Source organism: Tenrec ecaudatus, chromosome 16, assembly GCF_050624435.1.
Source record: "Tenrec ecaudatus isolate mTenEca1 chromosome 16, mTenEca1.hap1, whole genome shotgun sequence".
Classification (NCBI taxonomy): domain Eukaryota; kingdom Metazoa; phylum Chordata; class Mammalia; order Afrosoricida; family Tenrecidae; genus Tenrec; species Tenrec ecaudatus.
Window position 1 is genome coordinate 89853275 of NC_134545.1, and position 20143 is coordinate 89873417.

The window sequence follows — 20143 nt, forward strand, 5'->3', positions numbered from 1 at the left end:
TTTCTTTATATATGTGTGTGTGTGTGTGTGTGTGTATAGATAGATCGATACATAGATAGATAGTTGTTTCTTGCCATTGAGTAGGTTATGACCCATAGCAACGCATGTTACAGCAGAACAAACCATGACATCATCTGCACCCTCGGATGTTTGTTCCGATGTGACAGCCCATCTCCTTGACGGCCTTCCTCTTTTGCTCTGCCCCTCTTATCTATCAAGCATGATGTACTTCTCCAGCCTCCAGGAGGCTGGTTTCTCCTGAAAATGTGTCCAAAGTATGTGTAAAGAAGAAGTCTCACCATCCTTGCTTCTAAGGAACACTTGGCCTGCACTTTTTCTAAGACAGATCAGTGGGTCCTTTTCTTACTCCCTGCTGCTTTCAATAGTATTCTCCAGCACCAGTTCAAATGTACTGATTCTTCTCTGGCCCCTCATATGTACAACTTCCACATGGATACGAGGCAATGGAAAATGTCATGACTTAGGTCAGGCCCCTCTTAGTCCTTAAAGTTACATCCTATCTTTTAATACTCTAAAAAGATCTTATGCAGATTTACCCAATGAAACACATCACTTGATCTCTTGACCATGGCTTCCATGAACTTTGATTGTGGATCCAGGCAAGACAAAATCCTTGACAGCTTTAGTCATATATATATACACAAACACATGAGAAGTATCCCCCCTTTAAAATGGATTTAAATATATGTATTTACATTTTTTTAACAGAAAAACCTTATCACCTTCAAAGTACTCTTCATTACACTTAATATATTTGTCAAGCCTGTGATTCCATTCTTGGAAACATTTTTAAAACTTACCTGTTTGGAGGACTAACAGCCCCTCCCTTGTTTTTTTCTTCACCTCTTCTACATGGTCAAATCACTGTTCATTCATGTCCCTCTTTGTCCTCAGTAACAAAAAGAAGTCAGTTGGCTGGGAAAAGGTCAGGTGAGGGAGGTGCGTGGAGCAAGAGAGGCATGCTGGCCTTTTTGTCAAAAACTAGTGCATTGAGATGACTGCCTGAGCAGGTGCATTGTCATAGTGGCAAAACCAGTCCCCCATCTGCCACATATGTGGCCATTTTTGTCACTTGTTATGCAATATTTTCAGAACCTCTAAATAGAAATCTTGATTAATGGTCTGACCTGGTGGAATGAACTCCAAATATACTAAGTGTCAGTAGTTTCACTTGTTCAGGAAGTTGATGGACTTCAGACTGAGCTTTGTCATCAATCGACATTGCACCGTTTTGAAATGAGAAAGCCACTCGTACACTTGAGTTTTTCCCATAGTGTTGTCCTTGTAAGATGTGTTCAACATCACAACAGTTTCTATAACATTTTTCTGAGCAGGAAACAAAATTTCATAGTCACACGCTGTTCTCTTAAATTGGCCACTGCAAAAAAATGAGGTTCGAGTGAAACTGTTCTTATGAAAACATTCACTGTGACCAGAGAGAACCTTCCCAGATGATGCCACTGAGTTCGCCAACTCAGACAGTGTTACCTGATGCTTGCTTAGAAGGGAAAATGCATACTAAGGAAGCTCCACCCTGAGGAGCTTTTTTTCCATTTGGGGAAGGTATTCCCTGGCATAGGTTCACCGAAACATATTCACTTCACCTTTATAAATTATCTAGCATCTTTCCATCTCTGTCTACACCACTGTAAACTTTTCTCCAATCCCTGTCTTCTGCTTGATTGCTTACAATCACCTCATCTCTTTGTACCCTCTTTGGACCTGAACAATCCTTTCACTATAGAGAAGTAATGCTATTTTTAAATTTTTCAATCAAATCATCTCCCATTTCAATTGCAGGAGAGGCCTTTTACGGTATGATATGGTTTTTTTTTTTCTAATTCCATTTTCTTTATTTCATATTCTTTCCCACAAAATTCCAACCACTGTCTATCTTTGTGTTATTCCCCAATAGCAATTTCATTTTGCATCAACTTCTCCTTGGGAATGACGTTCCTCTCGATCTTTTCAACCTAGGGGATTCAAAGGGTTAATGTATTTGGCTGCGAACCAAAAGGATAAAGATTTGAGCCCATCCAGAGTGACTCTAAAGAATGTTCTGGTGCTCCGTTTCAAAACAAAAGCCAGGGGAAATTCTCAAGAATGGAGTTCGAGTCTGCACATTGAGTTGCCATGCATTGGAATTGACTCATGGCTAGTGGGTTTTTTTAATTTCATTTTTATTATAAGAGGTTCCTGGGTTACAAATAGATCTGTCCCTAAATATGCCTTCATGTCTTTAAGTGGAACTGGTAGGTGCATTTCTTATTTTGTCCTATTTTAGTGCACGAAAAGGCTTGAAGCCTTTTTCAATGCATGTCTGGCAAATGAAAGCCTTTGGGATTAAGAATTTATCGAGATTGGAAGTAGGTTCAGTTGTTTCAAGGTGAGGGAAATATACATAATCTTAAAGGGCAAGTAGTAGTAGTCCCTACATTTGAGTTTGTAAATAACTGGGCATTATTTACCTTGGCCATCCTACAGATTTCATTTTTATACAGGGGCCTAATAAATTCCCATTTCCCTTATCTTGAACATCAGTGAGCTATTGAACTGAAGAGGATGAAGGTAGGTGCTTCAGGGATTTCATTCCATATGAATTTACTTCAAAGCATTTTAAAATCCCCACTCTTCACCATTTTTCAATTGTCTTATATACTTGCAAAAGCTGGACAATGAATAAAGAAGATAAAATAAGACTGGATCCTTTGAAGTATGGCACCAGAAAATAATATCCAATAGACTATGGACTAGACTGCTAGAAGAATAAAGAAATCTATATTTGGAAATACATCCAGATTGCTCCTTGGAAGTGAGGATAGTAAAATCGTGTCTCACTTACTTTGGAGATGCTGTGAGGAAAGACCATTCCCTTTTGAAAGACATCGGGTAAGGCAGAGGATCAGCAAGGGATCAAAACGGAAGACTCGAAATGAGCTGGATCGACACAGAGGCTGGAACAATGGACTCAAAAGTCACGTTTGTAAGGTTGACGTGGAACTAGGCAGAGTTTCGCTCTGCTGTGCGTAGGGTGTAGGAGAAAGACGAGGCTTTCGATGCCTGTAGAGGTACAGTCTGGGAAACCCGCAGCGGCAGTGGCACCCTGTCCCCAGAGGGTTATTATGAGTAGGGACGGACTCAATAACACTGCGGGTTTTCTGTTTGTTTGCTCCCATTTTTCTGTTTTTGGTACATCCTGTGGCTGTGAGTTGGAACAAATTAGATGGAAACTAACACTGGTCCTCTGAAGGAAGAGCATCGAGAAACAGCAGCATCTCAGACACACAAGAGACGGCCTTTTCTGATGGACTAATATTGGGAGTTTCTTTAAAGAGTCTCACTTTTAACATTTCCTCGGCCTGGGCTATTTAAGTCTTGGAAACTAAGAGTTTCAGAAAGTCACCCAACTAGAATAATCCAGTGCTTCAAATAATGTCTGTACCATACATGAGCTTCACAGGATTCAGTGCTCACCCTAGCTCAGGGCCCCCTTGCTTGCACTTGGCTTTTATCAGCCGTGGACTTTGGTGATGCATCTGCTACATTTCTTGCCTGGACCCACTTCTAGTTTGTTGTTGCCGTTTTTCCATTAGGTGCTTGCTAATTCTATTCTTCCATGTTGGCTTCATTCAGTACATGCAGCGGACTCTTAATTTCTACCTTTATTCTTTTCATCTTGAATTTATCTTTGTTTTAGAATCTCCAGCTTAAGGCTGCCACTCTGTGATGATCCAATCCTTTCTACTCTCGGGGTATCCCCAGTCCCTCAGACAGTGACTGTCCTTTGCCCTGTCTAATGGTAGTTTGATGAAGGTCCCTTATTTCCTAGGGTGCTGCGGAACTGCAGTTTTTCTCAGCTAGTGCTAATTACTGATCCTCACTAATAAAGAAGTTCTGAGAATTAGAAAAAGAGATGAAGCTTTCATTTTACCTTACCTGTCAACACAACAACCATTTTTTCTAAAGTCTCTTTCTCAGACACACACACATTACCGTATATACTCGAACATAAGCCAACCAGAATATAAGCTGAGGTACCTAATTATTACCTGGGAATCCAGAAAAACGGATTGACTCGAGTATAAGCCTAGGATGGAAAATGCAGAAACTATTGGTGAGTTTCAATGATCAAAACAAATGAAAATAAAATTACTAAAAATTGAGACATCAGTGGGGTAATATATTTAAATATTTATTTTAAATAAAAAACATAAATAAAAGGACAAGTCATTTAACATTAGTAAACCAGCACAGTAAGTGGAAAATAGGTTCAACAAAAACAATATAATATGGGTATTATAGAAGCATGTAAAAGAGGGTCCTGATACTGAGCGGTGGAATCAGAGAAAGGATGACAGAATTATACAATTTGGGAAGAAAGGGTTAGAAAGAGCTTCCCAGAGGGGATGGTGTTTGGGCTGCCTCTCGGTTTAATCAGGAGCAGACATGTACCAGGTACTATGAAGATGGAAAGAAAATGGCTCAAGTCACCACCATGAGGAGCAGCCCTCTAAGGCGTTTCAGATGCTGTTGCCACAAAGTGCCAGGCTTTCCTCTGGCTGTTGGATGAATGGTGGCAGAGTGTTGCCCAGAATATCTCAGCCACTCAATACCCATCCCTAAAAGCCCCTTAAACTGGCATCAGGAGGGAAAGCGATCCTAACATCCATTCTGAACAAATAGGAAATTGCTTTTTTTAAGGTTTGATCTGAAAGACACACATACCTCCTCCCATAGGGTACACCCCACAATACTCAATTTATCTGTGTCAGAAACTCCAAGGGCTGAATTGATTGTGCTGTAAATTGAACCTCCAGTTCCACTCTGAGTACTCAAAACGTGACACTCCATCCACTAAGCCCTCCTGCTGGGGGTGTTTTCCCCCCAATTCTAATATGCTGAGAGATTTTTGCAGCAGCTTTAGTGCTGTGTCTGCCTGGACCAGGGAATGCAGTGTTGATCAAATCTCGTAATAATAGGAGGGAGATGTTGAAGATTAATGCCTTTTGATAATCCAAACTGCCAGCCAGCAAGATACAGAAGAGAATTTAATAACCTGAAAAATGGTGGCAAAGGACCATGGTTTGATTTTCAGCTGTCTTTTCCATGTACTTGTTTCCAACCCAGGGTGAGTTTTGACGAGGGCAACTCCTGGGACAAGTACGGTTTCACTTCGGTCCCTCTCTTCGTTGACGGGGCTCTGGTGGAGGCAGGAGTTGAGACCCAAATTATGACGTGAGTACTTCCTTTGTTGTGCTAGAAAAGGAGCCCAGGCACCTGCGTTCTCCTTCCTCAGAGGACACAGATCCACTGCCCCCTCCCCCACCCCCAACTACAAACCCTAAACAATGGCCTTTCAATCTCTGGATCCAAGTCTCCTCATCCCTAGAATGGCAATATTTATGTTTGCACCTACTAACTCAAAAGACTACGGACACGATTGGAAAGGTTACGTTTATTACAGAGAGTTCAGATTTCGATAGCATGTACGGCGTTATAACACATTTGCATTGTTCCCAAACTTAGGCCAACAGGGAACTTAAGTCTTTGGATGTGCGTCTCTCTTTTCCTCACAGGGGAGTTAGGGAAGAACGGAGCCAGTCAGCAATCGATGCATTGAAACCCAGCAGTGTTTTCAAGGGAAAGTACTAGAGCAATCGCTGACACACACAAGCCCAGAAGCCACCCTGTTGTTCAGTTGTTGATCCAGCTCAGATGAACTGGCGGTGAAGTTTTGTCAACAGCTCTTTACAGGGAGAGTAGATGGTCAAGGGGTAGATCTTAAAAGAGTGAAGAGTCTTGAATTATTTTTCTGAATATAAGTTTCCAGTCATTAAGTGTTGGTTACCTGTTTGTATATGTGTGCACACATATGTATAAGGGGCCATAAAAAGGAGGCTGTGTAACTGTACCAGCCAATACTGTCTCCCACCTTCAGTTCCCTGGAAGGTCGTCTGGTTTAACTCTTAGCGGACCCCATGGAGGGAAAGAATTTGGAAAATTTTTGTTTTGTGAGGTTGGTACTAATGAGTTCACAGGATGTTTCTGTGCTGGTTTGGGGGAAAGGTATGGTCCTCTTACTCCATAAGACTCTAGTTTCCTTTTGTGTTTGTTTTTAACAGGTTGAATCAATCGTTTTTCAATATACTAATAAGGGACCAATATGGGGCAAATGCCTCGTCCCTATGCTATGTATTTACAATGGGGTAGTTTTATTCAAAATCTTTTCCTAGCCCCACTGGCCTCAATTGGACCACATTGTCCCAACCCTCCACGTCCATCCTCCTATCTGCCGGTGGACTGATCACTGGATAGCAGAACGAACATAGATATGTAGATTAGATAGTTAGATAAAGTATACATGAAGGGCTTCGAAAGTTCATGAAAACATTTCATTGTTTTTTAATTCAATTTTTTGTTCTTTAAAAATTTTTTAAATTATTGTGAATTGGGTTATGATATACAAAGCAAATGATCAATTTTTCATTCAAAGGTTTATATGCATGTGTTTCATCTCATTGATTGCCATCTTTACTTAGCATCATGGATCCCACTTCCTCCCTGGGTTTCCATCCCTCCTTTCCTACCCCTGCTGAGCTTTACCCTTGGGGAAGGGTTGATCCCAAATAGTTTGGAAACTAAGATGTGCGTGCTTCCCAACTGCCATTGTCCCCCTGTTAGGGGAACACTAAGAGGTCTGCCTATTATTTGGCTGAAAATTGTGCTATTGGGAGTGAGTCTGCTTCCAGACCTGAATGGTGTCTAAGAGTTCTAGTCTCAGGGGTTCCCCCAGCAAGCCTGGTGATTTTATGAGTTTGAATTTTGTTCCACCTTTTTTCTCTCACACTATCCAGGGCCTTTTAACTTGACCTCCTCTTAGAGAAATTGGTTGTGATTGCTGAGCACCATCTAGTTCTTCTGGTCTCCATGTGGTAGATGCTGATGTTCTCATGCTCCATTGAACTCAAGTTTTCCCACATATCTTTTTTTTAAATCATTTTATTAGGGGCTTAAACAACTCTTATCACAATCCATACATACATGAATCGTGTAAAACAGATTTGTACATTCATTGCCCTCATCGTTCTCAAAACATTTGCTCTCCAGTTAAGCTCCTGGCATCAGCTCCTCATTTTTCTCCTCCTTCCCCGCTTTTCCCTTCCTCATGGATCCTTGGTAATTTACAAATTATTTTATCATATCTTGCCCTGTCTGATGTCTATCTTCACCCACTTTTCTGTTGTCCATCCCCCAAGGAGGAGGTTATATGTAGATTCTTATAATCAGTTCCCCCTTTTCCACACCACCCTCCCTCCACCCTGTTGGTATCATCACTGGTCCTGAAGGGATCATCTGTCCTGGATTCCCTGTGTTTCCAGTTCCTTTCTGTACCAGTGTACATCCTCTGGTCTAGCCAGATTTGTAAGGTAGATTTGGGATCATGGTGGTGGGGGAGGAGGAAGCATTTAGGAACTAGAGGAGAGTTGTATGCATCATCGTTGCTACACTGTACCCTCACTGACTTGTCTGCTCCCCTCGACCCTTCTGTAAGGCGATGTTCAATTGCCTACAAATGGGCTTTGTGTCTCCACTCTGCACATCCCCTCATTCACAATGATATGATTTTTTGTTCTGATGATGTCTGATACCTGATCCCTTTGAAACCTCATGATCGCACAGGCTGGTGTGCTTCTTCCATGTGGGCTTTGTTGCTTCTGAGATAGATGGCTGCTTGTTTACCTTCAAGCCCTTAAGACTCCAGATACTATATCTTTTGATAGCCGGGCACCATCAGCTTTCTTCACCACATTTGCTTATGCACCCATTTGTCTTCAGTGATCGCATCGGGTTCCCATGTTTCTGATTTTATTCACTCTCCTTTCCTCTGGAGAGGAACAGACCACTAGCTGCATGTTAGGTTGTGGCTCACAAGCTTTAATTCCCCAGAAACGACTCACCAAAGTAGGGTATAGAACATTTTCTTTGTGAAATATGTTATGCCAATTGCCTTTGATGTCCCCAACACCATGGTCCTATGCCCACAGGCTCAGTGATTCATTCCCTTACAGTGTCATGTTATATCTAAGAACTTTTCATAGCACTGCCCCTCGTGTGCTTCACCACATTCGTGGATATATTTGCAACATAGGTAAATACACCAGCACATGTATCCATGGTGAAATCATTATGTATTTGTAGATAAACTACTACTCTTCTCACACACAAATTCAACCAAAATGTCTAGCTATGCTCTACTCATAGTTCATTGTTATCGCAGGATTGTATACTTGGCAGTCTTTATCTCTGTTGCCTTTGACACGTGTACTCCTCTCAGTAACTCCCCTGGTTCCATCATTTTGGGTGACCTTTTCCTTACTGTGTATCACCTCCTTAATCCAAGCTAACATGTGTCTAACCTTTAGTCCCTCCCCTATTACTCCTGGTAACCATCAAAGAAGGTTTTTCAGTGTGAAGACTTTTCTTGATTTTTTTAACATTAATGGCCTACACATTTTTTACTTTTGTGATTAACTTATTGCACTCAGTATAACATCCATGAGGTTCTTACATGTTATGAGATGTTTCATGTTACATATTTTTTATTACTCTTTAATGTTCCATAATATTCCACAATGCATATGTATGACAGTTTCTTTATCAAGTCTTTCATTGATAGGCATTGGTATTGTTTCCATCTTTTTGCTATTTTGAATAATTCTGCCACTAATATAAGTGTGTGGATAGTGTATATATATAATATAATACATGTACATATATGCATATACTACTGTTGCAGCTTTTACTTCTCTAGGGTAGATACCAAATAAAATGGTCATGGGGTCACATGGTATTTCTATTTCCAATTTTTAAGGATAATGCTATACAATTTTTCACAGTAGTTGCACCATTTTCTAACCCCACAAGTACTATATGAAGGTTCCTGTTCTCAACTCCTTTGTCAACATTTTTTTGTTTCTATCTTTTCGTTTTGAACTTTGCTACCAATGCTAAGATGAGATATCTCATTCTGGTTTTCATTGACCTCTCTCTAGTGACTAATGATCACAAGCCTTTCTTCATATATGTGTTGGCTGCCTGCTGGCTTCCTAGGTGATATGGCTTTTCATAGCCCCCTGCCCCTTTTTAAATTGGGTGATATTGTAGTGACAAAATTTTCTATCCATTTTATCTTGTTTAATATGCCATTGTCAAAAGTTTTCCCCCTATCTGTGGGTTATAGTTTTACTCCTGTGGGGAAATATTTGAATGTACATAAATATCTAATTATTTGGAAGTCCCCATCATCTATCTAACTTGCCTTTTGCTCTTTGTGGGTTTTCAGTTATGTTTAACGGTATACCTTTGCCATGTATTATACTCCCATGTTTGTCCTTATTTTATCATCGATGGTTTTTATATTGCTAGGTTCATATTTATGTCTTAAATTGTGTTAGATATGTTCCTATGTCATTTTTTCTATGAATAGCTATCCAGTGTTGTCAGCACCGTTTATTAAAGAGATTACCTCATTTTCATTTAGTGAGATTTGGCCCTTCCTCAGAGAATGATTGGCTGCAACCCTTTCTTTTGAACAGAATGTCATCAGGTCAATTTTGACTCATGGCAATCCTATAAGACAGAGCAAGGACGGAGTGGAACTTGCCCCACAGGTTTCAAAGACTGAATCTTCATGGGAGGGGCAGCCTCATCTTTCTCACATGGACTGACGAGTGGATGAGTTTACTTCTGGGTTCTCCATTCTATTGGTCCATGTGTCTGTTTGTACCAGGCCTATCTGTTTTGGTGACTCTATGTAGTAGATGGTGTTAGATGGTGATATTAGGAAGTGTTCCCTGTTAAGTAGTGTTTTGCTACTAAAGTAGTTTATATTCCTGTAAAGTTGATGACGAGTTTTTTTCATTTCTTTAAAGAATTGGATCTGGCTCAGAATTGTATTATATCTGTAGATCACGTTAGGTAATATTGAAATTTTCACAATATTAAGTCTTCCTATCCACAAGCATAGTACATTCTTCCATTTATATAGGACTTTTAGCTTCTTTTAGTAGGGTTGTTCGGTTTTCTTTGTACAGATCTTTTTGCTTCTATCGTTCAATTTATTCCTAAATATTTCATCTTTTGTGTCATCATTGCCTGCTCTGAGCAGGAAGATTATCCTTGGGGCTCAGTGGGCCAGGATGTCCTCTCCTCCCTCTCATTCCCTTTGAGTTTCTCCCATGTGCTCTAATCTGACTCGCCCTTCTCCCCAAGCTGTAGCTCCAATGCTGTCCTCTGAAGTACATTCTGCTGGGGGTGGGGGGCAGGGTGGTATCCACATAGTTGGGATTGGGGCCAGCCTCACAGATCTCTCTATTGGTTCCCTGGTACATGCAGGTATGCTGTATTCAAGTCTTGGTGTATCGGTTTGAAACCTGGTGGCTCTCTCCCTCTCCTGTGGCAAAAATAAACAATACCCTCCCCTTGGGTAGACTAACTGCCCACTAAGAAGGTGGGCAAAGGACCTGAACAGAAGTTTCACGAAGGCAGAAATCCAAATGGCCAATAAACATATGAGAAAATGTACCTGATCATTAAGCCATAATATAAATGCAAATGAAAATAATTATGAGAAACCACCTAATACTCTCAAAAATAGCCCAATTCAAAAAATCCGAAGGCAACAAGTGTTGGAGGGACTGTGGTGAGATAGGAACTCTTGTCCACTGCTGGTGGACCTGTAGGTATGTACAGCCATTATGGAAATCGATTTGGTGATATCTAAAACAGATGGAGATTAAGCTACCCTAAGACCCAGCAATCCCCCTACTGGGCATATACCCAGAAGAGGCAAGAAACACACCAAGGAGAGACATCTGTGCTCCAATATTCATTACGGCACAGTTCACAATGGCAAGGAGTTGGAAACAACCCAAATTTCCATCAACAGACAAATGGATAAAAAAACTGTGGTACGTACATTCAGTGGAGTACTACACATTCCTAAAAAGCGGTGATGAACTCATGAAGCACATAGTCACATGGGAAGAACTGGAGGAAATCATGCTCAGTGAAGTAAGTCAAGCACAAAAGGACAAGTACAACATGACTCTACTGAGGTAAGCTTAAAAAAAATGGGGCATAAGGGAAAAGCTACTATATACATACATCCCTGGAGTGAGGTCCAGCAACGACAGCAGGGGCCAAGCCTAATCCAGGGATACAAATGGCAGCCAACTAAATAAAAGGGGCAAAGACAGAGGACACTAATACAGTATCTTCCTGCTCAGTCTTTAGAGCTTTCTATGTAGAGGATCATATCACCTGCAAAGAGAGTTTTACATCTCTGAAAATTTGGATACCTTTCTTTCCTTTTCTGTGTGTGTGTTTTTTTTAAACTGATTCAGATGTCTAGCACAATATGCAGTAGGAATGAGTCTACAATTCTTTGTCTGGTTCACATTTGGAACAGAAATGATTTTTGTTTCTATTGCGATAAATATTGGCTATTGGTTTTGTATATGTTATGTTGAAAATTGGGGATAATTTTCTGTACCTGATATGTATATAATATATTGAGGAATTTGTATATAATCATGTTGCTGAATTTCCCTTACATTCCTATTTCATTGAGTGTTTCAATCAGTTATGAGTGTTGTATTTTGTCAAATGCCATTTCTGCATGGTTTGATTCGATCGTGTAATTGTTGCTGCATTTTTTATTTTACGGATCACATTTCTTACTTTTTAATATTGAACCATCCTTCCATATCTGGTATGAATCCTACTTGTTCATGAAATATCATTGTTTTGATATATTGTTTGATTCTATTGCCTAGGATTTTGAGAATTTTTGCATCTGCATTCATGAAGGATATTGACTCATAAATTGTCTTTGTGATGTTTCTGCATGGTTTTAGTATCAAGAAGAGGCTGCTCTCTTCATAAAATCTGGGAGTGCCCTATTGCCTTTCTTTTCTCCGCCTAGAATAGTTTGAGTACAATTGGTGTCAATTCTGTTCTGAATATTTTGTAGAAATTGCCATTGAAGCGTGCTGGACCCAGGTTGTTGTTGTTGCTGCTGTGGGTTTTTTTTTTCAGTGACATGAATTCTTTCTGCTTTTGCTATGAGTCTGTTCAAATGTTCTGTTTGTATTTATTTGTTTAGGGAAATCGTGTATTTTAAAAAATTTGTCCTAGGTTCTCAATTCTCAGAGTACAGTTCTTTATAGTTTTTGATTATTATTCTTTTAAATTTCAGCTGGTTTTGTTAGGACAATGCCCATTTTGCTTTTTACTGTTGTTATTGTTTGCATCTTCTCTTCTCTGTTTGGATGCTTATGATTTGTGGGGTTTGTTAATCTTTTCGAAGTGCTATTCTACTATTGTTGATTGTCGTTTTTCTGTGTGTGTGTTTTACTTTTTTGCTCTAATTTTATTTTCTTGAAAGTATTATTATTGAATGTGGGCTTATTTGCTGCTCTTATTATAATCATTGGAGATATTGGGCGAAGGAATTGATTTTTCTTTTGTTTTTGTTTTTATGCATGTGTTGACTGCTGCAAACTTCCCCCTGAGCACTGCCTTTTATCGTCCCAAAGATTTTGATATATTGCTGTCATTTTCATTTGACTCGGGCATTTAAAAAAATTCTTCTATTAGGAGTTTTTAATCAGTTGCTTCTATGTTTCCATTGACTTTATGAAACTCCCTCAATATGCAGAAGTATTTATTTATGCACACATACCCGTAGAGGGGAAAGAGGTAAACATCAAAGAGACCGTGTGAGATAAACAGCTCAGATTTAGGAGCCTGGCAAAACCTTCGTAAAGTTATTCTGTAACATTAAGAAAATGTTTTAAGAGCACCAACTATGTGTCAGATGCTGTTCTAGGTTACCAAATCACAGAAGAACCCATGTACTCTTGACATGTGTGTGCAGCTAACTAACTCACCATCAATTCCAATTCATAATGACATTTTGGACAGCATAGAACTCTTGTAAAGGAATGCTAAGGCTATCACTTTTTCCTGGAGAACATAGCCTCATCTTTGTTCTGGGAAGTACTGATGGATTTGAACCACTAACCTTTCAGGAGATAGCCCACAACTTGATCACCTGTGCCACCAGGGCTTCTACATTAATGTAACTTGGAAGACTCTGCCAAGAGATTCAGAATTTTTTTATGAATTCCAGGAATCAATGATATTGTATTACTATATATTTTTTCCCTGTGAGGACCTCTGGCTCTGGACTGTCTTTCCCAGGTTAGGATTCCATCCTTTACTTAGTCAATAGATAGTGAAAGAACACCTCCCTCTTTCCTAGACATTTTTCTCATATGGACATCAAAGAGTTTTAGAGTTGAGTTAAAGAGACAAAAAAGTTCAAAAAAGTTGTGTAATCTTTGAGCAAATTTAAGCCAGATGTGGCCATGCACCACATCCAAATCTGACTTGGCCTTAGAAGTGAAGTAGTCGCTTCTGAGCTAGTTGGCCGCTTGTTTACCTTCAAGCCTTTAAGACCCCAGATGCTATCTTTTTTGATAGCCGGGCACCGTCAGCTTTCTTCGCCACATTTGCTTATGGACAACTTTGTCTTCCGCGGTTGAGTCGGGAAGGTGAGCATCATAGAATGCCAATTTAATAGAAGAAAATATTCTTGCATTGAGGGAGTACTTTAGTGGAGGTCCAATGTCCTTCTGCTACCTTAATACTAAACCTATAAATGTATACACATAGATCTATTTTCCATCCTCAAATATAAATATATTTATATGTATACATGTCTTTAAATAGACCTCTATAAATGCTCTTTGCCTCTCAGCTCTTTACTCTATTTCCTTTGACTTTCCTCCTGTCCCACTATCATGCTCAGTCCCCACCTGGGTTTCAACAATTCCTCTTGGTTGCATTACCCTTGATCATGCCCTACCAGGCCTCCCACGCCCTCCTCACCACCAATTTGGATCCCTTATTGTTCCTTTGTCCCTGGGTTTGTTAACACCACTACCTTTTCCCCCCACCTTTCCCTCTCGCATGTCCCCCCAGAACTGTCCATACCGTTGTTTTCTCCTCCAGATTGTTCATCCAGCCTATCTTATTTAGACAGACCTGCAGAGATAATAACACGTACAAAACAAGACAGAGCAAAACCAAGCAACAATATACAACAAAACAACAACAGCAAGAAACTAATGACAAAAAAACACAACAGGAAAGAAAAGCTTGTAGGTAGTTCAAGGATTGTTTGTTGGCTTTAGGAGTGTTTTCCAGTCCAGTCTGTTGGGACACCACGCCCTGGCCCCAAAGTCCATCTTCAGCATTCACTGGGGGACCTCGCCGCTCCATTCCCTTGCTGTTCTGTTGTACCCCCTTAGTGTTTTGCCTCAGTGTGGTGGGATCAGATCAGGTGCAATTCCCACACTGTGTCTCTGGTGTTGTCCCCTGTAGATTTATGGGTCAGTGAGGGGCATCATGTTTCATAGTGTGGTTTGCCATGTGGTCCTCTCTGTGGACTGGCTGCTCTAATTGGGAAGATCATCCTCATGGCCTGGTGGCCTCCACTCTCTCCTCCTCCCCCTTCATAAGCCCACATGGAAGAAGCACATCAGTCTGTGTGATCACGAGGTGCCAAAGTGATCAGTTATCAGGCATCAAAGAACAAAATTTCATATCATTGTTTGCTCACTTCCATGATAGGATCGCTGAAGACAAATGGGTGCATAATCAAATGTGTCAAAGAAAGGTAATGGTGCCCAGCTTTCAAAAACTATAGCATCTGGGGTCTTGAAGGTAAACAAGGGACCATCTAGTTCAGAAGCAACAAAGCCCATATGGAAGAAGCACACCAGCTGGTGTGATAACGAGGTATCAAAGGGATCAGATATCAGATATCATCAGTACAAAAAATCTTACCCCAATGAATGAGGTGGGGAGTGTGGAATGGAGACCCAAAGCCTATTTGTAGGCCACTGGACACCCCCTTACAGAAGGGTCTCAAGGAGATGAGCCTGTCAGGGTGCGATGTAGCAACGATTAAAATACAACTTTCCTCTAGTTCCTAAATGCTTCCTCCTCCCACCACTATCATGATCCCAATTCTCCCTTGCAAGTCTGGCTAGACCAGAGGATGTAAACTGGTGCAGATAGGAGCTGGGAGCGCAGGGAGTTCAAGGCGGATGGTCCCTCAGGACCATTGGTGTGAGTGGCGATCCTAGAGGGTGGAGGGAGGGTGTGTTGGAAAGTGGGAACCGATTACAAGGCTCTACGTGTGACCTCCTCCCTGGGGGATGGGCAACGGGGAAGTGGGTGAAGGGAGACATCGGACAGGGAAAGATATGACAAAATAATAATTTATAAATTATCAAGGGTTCATGTGAGAGGGGGGAGTGGGGAGGGAGGGGGAAAATGAGGAGGGGAAAAATGGGGGCTTAAGTGGAAAGCAAATGTTTGAGAATGATGATGGCAATGAATGGATAAATGTGCTTTACACAATTGATGGATTATGATAAGAGTTATATGAACCCCTAATAAAATAATTTTTAAATAAAGAAGTGAAGTAGCCCCTTAACTAATATCAGCCCTTCCCTGCCTTCTCAGTGGAGACCTAGTGATCCTTCTTTCATAGGGTCTTTCTCATATGACCTATCACACATTTCTTGTAAAAGGCCTATTTAAGCTTGTCTCATGCTTCTGGCTTCAACTTTGAACAATGCAACATGTGCACTAATCTCTATATGACTTTGTGTTTTCCGACAAGTTTAAGGTCACCATTTAAATTCGTTGTTCATCTAATAGAAATGGTATATATATATATATATATATTTTTTTCTTTTTGCTCAGCTTCAGATGGCATGCAGTTGTTCACATTGGTTTGGGCAAGACTGAACTCAAGGCCAAACCCTTTACTGAAGGGATAAGATTACACTTCTCTTTTCCTTTGCTTCCCAGTAAAGTTCTACAGAACTGGGGAGAGCTCTTGGCCCTCTTCTGCTTTGCATGTTAGGATACATTGAATGGGAATAGGTAGAATAGGAACTAGAACAGTGAATATTTGTTGTCTATAGGGATCGGGGCCTTCCATGACTTTATGGTGGATTATGGAAGCTGATATCCCATCAAATATAAATAATTCAGGCAGACAATTGAATTTTTGTATCAAATTCTGAGTTTCTCTAGTACAAAACAATACAGGCTTAGTTGGGGATCTTCTGATAGCCAGAAGGGAGAATCAATAGAAAGATTGCCAGCAGGTGGTATCTGACGCCATGGTAAATTTGAAAAGAACTTTAAAATCAAGTGATCTTCTAGGGCTAAACTATGGCTTTCCTTCCCCAATTAGTGGTGACAGGGATGGAAAGAGACTTTTTAAAATGTATATGTTGCCTAGGAACTATGAAAGAAGAGAGTAAACTTCTGGAATAGAATGGTTAACTCTCTCTTTAGCTCCATGATGGTCAGGGAGAAATAAATGGCAACTTATTCACACCGTGGCATAATTGCCTTGTCTTGTCACCTTGATTTGGGGGATTTAAATATTTATTAGTTCATTTATTCAAAAGCCTTTAATGAGCTTCCAACGTGTATCAGTTCTGGCTATCTCCTAAAAAAGATTAAAAAGATAAATGCAGTTCTTTCTAACTTCAAGGTTGTCTCAGACCAGCATGATAAGGACAGGTGGGGGCATACTACCCACCAAGGAGCCGCATTTACAAACCAGCGTCTCTGCAAAGGGGAGTGAAGACTTAACTCTCACAGAAGGTGACAATTGAGTTTGCCTGGAAGTTTTACTAGCAGTTCACCAGTGTAAACCAAATAATCAGCCAAATAATAAGCTTTACGAAAGACATTTTTAATAGCTCACTAGGGATTGCCAAATAATAGGAAGTCAGTCATTATGCTTGAATGAATCAATGATTAAAAGGCAAAAGGAAGAGAGACAAAGAAAGAGGCATTGGAATGTGTGGATGTTTGGCGTTTGGATGTTTGGAGTGATTGGGAAAGCTGTTAGACTGTGTTAGGTCTGTTTATCCAGAGGTATGTTCTTGAAAGTGAAAAGCGCATCAGGTCTGCCTTTTCTCAAGACTCATCAAGAGCTTGCCCTTGCTTTTAGGAAAAAGCGCAAACCCTCTGAATAACCATTGACCACTCTTCCAGAACCTCATCTCTGGTCTCCGTGCTCTGAGGATACTGGATTTTTCTGTTACGTCTGATGTTTTCCTACCGCAGAATCTTTGTATCTGACTGGAATGCTATTTCTCTCCCCACTTGACTAACATATCTTTCAGGTCTCATTTTAAACCAAATTTAGTCTTCTAACCAACCTTTCAGTTTATTTATATATATATAATAGCAGTTTATATGTATTATATATATCTTTCATAACGTGCTAGAGAATAAATATTGATGAAAATATTATTAATATAAAATATTCCCCACCAACTTCATTCAATCTTCAGATAGACAGATTTTGTTAGTCTGATTGACTAGAGAAATAAATTCATTGACACTCATAAATAGATAAGAAAGAGCTTTATATAAATAAAGCAATTGTATATTAAGAAAACATCCCAACCTAGTCCAGGTCAAGTTTGTAAGTCTGATATTAGACCATATGTCCGATACCAGTCCATAAATTCTCCTTTAGATTTATGCTGCCATTCAATTATGCAAATCCAGGTAGATGGGAGGCCAGTGGGAGGAAAGTCTTGTAGATCCAGTGGCATTTCAGTGCTTCCAGATAGAAGTATCTCAGTGCTGGTGTGAGTTTCTTAGTGGTTCCTCCAGCTTCAGGGCTCTGGCTCCAACAGCTTAACTCCATTTGACTTGTCAGCAGGAAGATGAAGCAGAGAGAGTGTCCCACCTCAGGGAGGAAGACAGGAGTTCCCAGAATCCTCAGGAGAAGGCCATGCCCACACAGAGATCTCATTGGCTATGACTTGATTGACAGGTTAGACTCCACCCCTTCACTCAAGTTGACAGTAGACTATGTAACTGCCACACAGATATAAATAGACATGCAATGTACATACATATACATATGTAGCTTTAAAGTTGCCTACGGGGGGATCTGTATATATCTTGTTCTTTGAGTCCTTGTAATTATCAGGTTTGTGGTCACTGCCATTGAATCAATACTGACTCATAGTGACCCCCTGTGGGTTTCCAAGACTGTAACTGTGTATGGGAGTAGAAAGGCTATCTTTCTCCAGCAGAGCAGCTAGTGGTTTTGAACTACCAACCATCAGATCGCAACCTAACATGTAACCACTATAATCACTAGGGCCCCTTATAGGTTTGTGTTGGCACTGAGGATTCCACCGTATAGGTAGGTTGAATGAAAGGATGATTAGATGAATGGAGATGTAAATGAGTTAATAAGTGAATCTCATAATCCCCAAGAATCCGACCAGTGCTATGGTGGTTGTGGCTTCTTCTCTGACTCATGATGAAGACCTTTCATAAAGTGCACTCCAGATCCCCAGAGATCCCGAAATGCTGTAATCAGAATCCAGTGATTACTTTATGGCAGAGAAGGAATTGCATAGAAATCAGAGCAAGCTGGGTCTGTAAGTGGCACTGTGTGTTTGGAGGGTATGCAGCAGGGCTATGGGATGGCAAGTGGGCAGACAAAGGGCAGTCAGAGGACAAGGACCTCCTGGGCGAGATTTCATTACCACACATGCCCGCCCGGCTTCTACTTCTCCCCGAGCTCAGGGGAGCTCAGAACCTTCTAAAACCGCAGCCCAGCTAAGAGACTTTTGTGAGAGGCAGCCCTCATCTTGGAGCCTTGGGATTTGCTTTCTTTTATTGCTCTTTTCCCCCCACTGTCTTTTCAAATGTTATTATTTCAACATCTCCCTGGTAACCTTGACAGGAAGCATCTAGTCTAGCCTAATTTACAATGAAATGTGACTGTTCTTATTTAAGGCTGAGGGCGGGTCTGGCTGATAGAAAGGCTGAGGGAGCCTGTGGCGGGACCAGGGCTGTCCAGGCTGATGAGATGCCCGTGGCGTTTGGAGCCCTTGTACATCTCCGGTTGACCACATTTGAAAGGTTATTTGTCCACAAATTAGCACTTTGAGGAGAGCTCGTCTTCTTCTTTTTGATTCAGATGTGAAATCCAATGGGAATACTCTTCTACCCTACATCCCCAAAGCTATAGTTGAAATCATTTCTTGATATGAAATGTTGAACCAGTTGGCTATGATCTGCTTGAACTTTTATGAGGCCCTGGAAGAACCTGGCAGGTCCCCAGACAAGAAAAATCACAGCAGGATTTCCATAAGGGAGAGGTATTCTCCACTCCTTGGAAGAATTGTCATGAATATAGAAGAAGAAGGAAAAAACAAAACTAAGGGAAGATGGACATTCAACCTGCTCTGGAAGAGTCTAACAAGGACTTTTCTTCAGTTTTCTGTTTGCTCATTCAATAGGCTTTTAGTTACACATTTATTTCAAAATGTTTTGATCTCATTTAAGAATCCCACTCAGGCAGATGAAGAGAAGACATCGTGGCTTAGAGAGGTGAAGGGTTCGGGTCCCTTGTTTAGTAAGGGGCAAAATGAGAGCAAGTCAGGCCGAGTTCAAACGCTAGGCTCTGAGCAGGAAATGGAGGAAAGTGTTGTTCAGTGCAGGAGGGTGGCGTGAGGGGAAAGAGTGGCAGGCTAAAGTACCCATGGGTGCCCGTTGTTCTGCCAGAGCTCAAGTCACAGCTGACCCATTCCTGAATTTTAATTCACAATCTGTTTGAAAAAGCACAAAAAAATGCATGAAACACTCACTTCCCAAACCAAACTCACTTCAAATTAGTTGATACCAATGCACAGAAACCCTATGGAATTGAGTAGAACAGCCCCTGTGGGTTTTCCAGACAATAGCTTTTGACTGCAGTAGAAAGCCCTGTCTTTCTCCTGAGGAGCAGCTGGTGGTTTTGAACTGCGGACCTTGGGGTTACCAGTTCAACACATAACCACTATGCCACCAGGGCTCTTCTGAGAGAACTAGGGAGCAAGTAAATGGTAAGGAAGGGGATAAATTACCATTGCCATTGGATTTCAAGGACAGACAGGATTAAAGCAGCAGAAACCTTCAGAGCTAAACGGAGAAGTGGAAGAGGGAT

General features: G+C 40.8%; 1 protein-coding gene across 1 annotated transcript in view; it reads left to right on the forward strand.

The window, feature by feature from the left end:
- SORCS3 (sortilin related VPS10 domain containing receptor 3) overlaps positions 1-20143 on the forward strand; it is a 682071-nt gene that overhangs the window by 593238 nt on the left and 68690 nt on the right. The window contains exon 14 of the mRNA XM_075534344.1: positions 5149-5256. Within this exon, the coding sequence (XP_075390459.1) occupies positions 5149-5256 (108 nt within the window). The remainder of the gene's footprint in view (positions 1-5148; positions 5257-20143) is intronic.